Source organism: Nerophis ophidion, linkage group LG01 (genome assembly GCF_033978795.1).
Source record: "Nerophis ophidion isolate RoL-2023_Sa linkage group LG01, RoL_Noph_v1.0, whole genome shotgun sequence".
NCBI lineage: Eukaryota > Metazoa > Chordata > Actinopteri > Syngnathiformes > Syngnathidae > Nerophis > Nerophis ophidion.
The window spans coordinates 53,292,016-53,296,778 of NC_084611.1; the positions used below are offsets into that span (position 1 = coordinate 53,292,016).

The 4,763-nt window shown below is 44.0% G+C and overlaps 1 protein-coding gene across 1 annotated transcript in view; it reads left to right on the forward strand.

Moving 5' to 3' along the window:
• The first annotated feature begins 1,164 nt into the window (after positions 1–1,164).
• LOC133556887 (type-2 ice-structuring protein-like) overlaps positions 1,165–4,763 on the forward strand; it is a 7,933-nt gene continuing 4,334 nt past the window's right edge. The window contains exon 1 of the mRNA XM_061907235.1: positions 1,165–1,295. Coding sequence (XP_061763219.1) covers positions 1,223–1,295 — 73 coding nt within the window. The 5' untranslated portion in view covers positions 1,165–1,222. The remainder of the gene's footprint in view (positions 1,296–4,763) is intronic.

Below are 4,763 nucleotides of genomic sequence, written 5' to 3' on the forward strand. Positions count from 1 at the left end.
AAAGGGTGGAGTGCCATCTCCGGGTTGGGGAGGAGACCCTGCCCCAAGTGGAGGAGTTGAAGTACCTCGTAGTCTTGTCCACGAGTGAGGGAAGAGTGGATCGTGAGATCGACAGGTGGATCGGTGGGGCGTTTTCAGTAATGCGGACGCTGTATCGATCTGTTGTGTTGAAGAAGGAGCTGAGCCGTAATGCAAAGCTCTCAATTTACCGGTCGATCTACAATCCCATCCTCACTTATGGTCATGAGCTTTGGGTTATGACCGAAAGGACAAGATCACGGGTACACGCAGCCCAAGTGAGTTTTCTCCGCCGGCTGGCAGGTCTCTCCCTTAGAAATAGGGTGAGAAGCTCTGCCATCCGGGAGGAACTCAAAGTAAAGCTGCTGCTCCTCCACATCGAGAGGAGCCAGATGAGGTGGTTCGGGCATCTGGTCAGGATGCCACCCGAACGCTTCTCTAGGGAGGTGTTGCGGGCACGTCCGACCGGTAGGAGGCCACAGGGAAGACCAAGGACACATTGGGAAGACTATGTCTCCTGGCTGGCCTGGGAACACCTCGGGATCCCCGGGAAGAGCTGGACGAAGTGGCTGGGGAGAGGGAAGTCTGGGTTTCCCTGCTTAGGCTGCTTCCTCCGCGACCCGATCTCGGATAAGCGGAGGAAGATGGATGGAATGACTCGGCCGGTATTTGAACTCAGGGCGGACACTCTAACCAACTAGGCCTCTGAGTAGGTGGTTCATGGTCCCAGATCACTCGGGTTGAGGGACAGGGTCCGACCTGGATTGCTGGTAAGTCCACCAGCCAGAAGATGTCTAAACCCTTACCCTCACTGGTGCAACACTGGCCAACATGAACTTTACTGACAAAAACGGGGGCAAGGTTTAGTTTGATGAAGCTTATCGCAGCCTGCTCTGAGACGGGACTGATCGGCAGCCACGTTGAGAGACAAGATGCGAGAGTTCATGTGTGGCATGACATTTTAACACCAAAATAAAACAGGTTTTCTGCACACAGCAAGAGTCCAGACAAGAGGCTTGTTTCAAAAACTGTTGCTATCATTGGCTGATGATATCAGGAGCACGTTGAAGCTGCCGCCGTGGTGACGTAGACGTATTTGTTTCTAGATAGGCTGGATGGGGTCATGTGTGCTGAACTCTGATCTTCTGTGTGCTATAAAACACAGCAGGAGCGAGACCCGACGGTGGTCCAGCTCCGTGCTAAAATGAGGCCTTCAACAACCGGCACGCTTGCCGCGTCCCTGCTTTGCGCCGTGATGGCACTGACTGCAGTTGATGGTGAGCCCGTTGAGCTTTTTCCTCTTCTTTCTGCATTTGAACGCTACGAATGACATGTTGTACCAAGCACAGAGGAGATAGTCCTGGTCAAAAGTTTTAGGCCTTTTTAAAACCTTAGTTCTACTCTGATTTAGCCATTCCTTTACCACTTTTGACTTGTGTTTTGGGCATACTTGCCAACCTTGTGATCTCTGAATTCGGGAGATTGCTTTTGCTTTTACCATGAATTGATTAACGTGGACCCCGACTTAAACAAGTTGAAAAACTTATTCGGGTGTTACCATTTAGTGTTCAATTGTATGGAATATGTACTGAACTGTGCAATCTATTAATAAAAGTATTAATCAATCAATGAATGTAGAGCTGGGTGGGGTGATGGGGCGGGGTCGGGGTTAAGGGGGAGGAGTATATTTACAGCTAGAATTCACTGAAGTATTTCATATATATATATACATACAGTATATATACATATTAGGGGTGTGGGGAAAAAATCGATTCGAATCACGATTCTCAAGTTGTGCGATTCAGAATCGATTCTCATTTTTAAAAATATAGATTTTTTAAATTTTTTTAATCAATCCAACAAAACAATACACAGCAATACCATAACAATGCAATCCAATTCCAAAACCAAACCTGACCCAGCAACACTCAGAACTGCAATAAACAGAGCAATTGAGAGGAGACACAAACACGACACAGAACAAACCAAAAGTAGTGAAACAAAAATGAATATTATCAACAACAGTATCAATATAAGTTATAATTTCAGCATAGCAGTGATTAAAAACCCCTCATTGACATTATCATTAGACATTTATAAAAAATAAAAATAACAATAGTGTCACAGTGGCTTACACTTGCATCGCATCTCATAAACTTGACAACACACTGTGTCCAATGTTTTCACAAAGATAAAATAAGTCATATTTTTGGTTCAATTCATAGTTAAAACAAATTTACATTATTGCAATCATTTGATAAAACATTGTCCTTTACAAATATAAAAGCTTTTTACAAAAATCTACTGCTTTGCTAGCATGTCAGCAGACTGGGGTAGATCCTGCTGAAATTCTATGTATTGAATGAATACAGAATCCTTTTAAATAGGGAAAAAACTAGTTTTTGAATTGAGAATCGTGTTGAATTGAAAAAAAAAAATTGATTTTGAATCGAATTGTGGGACACCCAAAGATTCATGCATATATATATATTATATCTATATATTATATATATAAATATGTATATGTATATATATATAAATATATATATAAAATAAAATTAATACTTGAATTTCAGTTTTCATTTATTTACACATATACAAATACACACAATACTCCTCTCTACTCATCGTTGAGTTCGAAGTGCAATGCTTTACAGCCAGTAACACAGCCTTTGAAGTAGCATCTATGTTGCTGCTCCTCGTTCTTAGCGCTGCTTTCGATACCGCCGATCATAATATTTTATTAGAGCGTATCAAAACACGAATTGGTATGTCAGACTTAGCCCTGTCTTGGTTTAACTCTTATCTTACTGACAGGGTGCAGTGCGTCTCCCACAACAATGTGACCTCGGACTACGTTAAGGTAACTTGTGGAGTTCCCCAAGGTTCGGTCCTTGGCCCTGCACTCTTCAGCATCTACATGCTGCCGCTGGGTGACATCATACGCACATACGGTGTTAGCTTAGCTTTCACTGTTATGCTGATGACACCCAACTCTACATGCCCCTAAAGCTGACCAACACGCCGGATTGTAGTCAGCTGGAGGCGTGTCTTAATGAAATTAAACAATGGATGTCCGCTAATTTTTTGCAAATCAACGCCAAAAAAACGGAAATGCTGATTATCGGTCCTGCTAGACACCGACCTCTATTTAATAATACAACTGTAACATTTGACAACCAAACAATTAAACAAGGTGACTCGGTAAAAAATCTGGGTATTATCTTCGACCCAACTCTCTCCTTTGAGTCACACATTAAAAGCGTTACTAAAACGGCCTTCTTTCATCTCCGTAATATCGCTAAAAGCCACTCCATTTTGTCCACTAAAGACGCTGAGATCATTATCCATGCGTTTGTTACGTCTCGCCTCGATTACTGTAACGTGTTATTTTCGGGTCTCCCTATGTCTAGCATTAAAAGATTACAGTTGGTACAAAATGCGGCTGCTAGACTTTTGACAAGAACAAGAAAGTTTGATCACATTACGCCTGTACTGGCTCACCTGCACTGGCTTCCTGTGCACTTAAGATGTGACTTTAAGGTTTTACTACTTACGTATAAAATACTACACGGTCTAGCTCCAGCCTATCTTGCCGATTGTATTGTACCATATGTCCCGGCAAGAAATCTGCGTTCAAAGGACTCCGGCTTATTAGTGATTCCTAAAGCCCAAAAAAAGTCTGCGGGCTATAGAGCGTTTTCCGTTCGGGCTACAGTACTCTGGAATGCCCTCCCGGTAACAGTTCGAGATGCTACCTCAGTAGAAGCATTTAAGTCTCACCTTAAAACTCATCTGTATACTCTAGCCTTTAAATAGACCTCCTTTTTAGACCAGTTGATCTGCCGCTTCTTTTCTTTTTCTCCTCTGTCTCCCCCTCCCTTGTGGAGGGGGTCCGGTCCGATGACCATGGATGAAGTACTGGCTGTCCAGAGTCGGGACCCAGGATGGACCGCTTTTTGGGACCCAGGATGGACCGCTTGCCTGTGTATCGGTTGGGGACATCTCTACGTTGCTGATTCGACTTCGCTTGGGATGGTTTCCTGTGGACGGGACTCTCGCTGTGGTCTTGGATCTGCTTTGAACTGAACTCTCGCGGCTGTGTTGGAGCCACTATGGATTGAACTTTCACAGTATCATGTTAGACCCGCTCGACATCCGTTGCTTTCGGTCCCCTAGAGGGGAGGGGTTGCCAACATATGAGGTCCTCTCCAAGGTTCTCAGTCATCATTGTCACCGACGTCCCACTGGGTGTGAGTTTTCCTTGCCCTTATGTGGGTTCTTCCGAGGATGTCGTAGTCGTAGTGGTTTGTACAGTCCTTTGAGACATTTGTGATTTAAGGCTATATAAATAAACATTGAATGATTGATTGATTGATAGGTATGGGCAGCATCTGTGAAATTTAACTTGCAGGAAAGGAGTGAGTTTAGGGTTAAATTGTCCATCCTTGTTCTATCCCGTCACTATCTTTCTAACCATGCTCAACACCCTCTCTGATGACTTTCAAGCGTACTTATTCTTCTTACTCGTCGTTGTCATGACGGTCTCTTCTTCAGGAAAATGGTTGTCCCGGGAGATGAACTGAAATTAAGGAGGCCCCCTGGAAAATTTGTGAGGGTGGGCAAGTATGGTTTGGGGTCATTGTCATGTTGGAACACCCAACTGCGCCCAAGACCCAAGCTCCGGGCTGATGATTTTAGGTTGTCCTGAAGAATTTATATTTGCAGCAAAACAGGCCCATAAC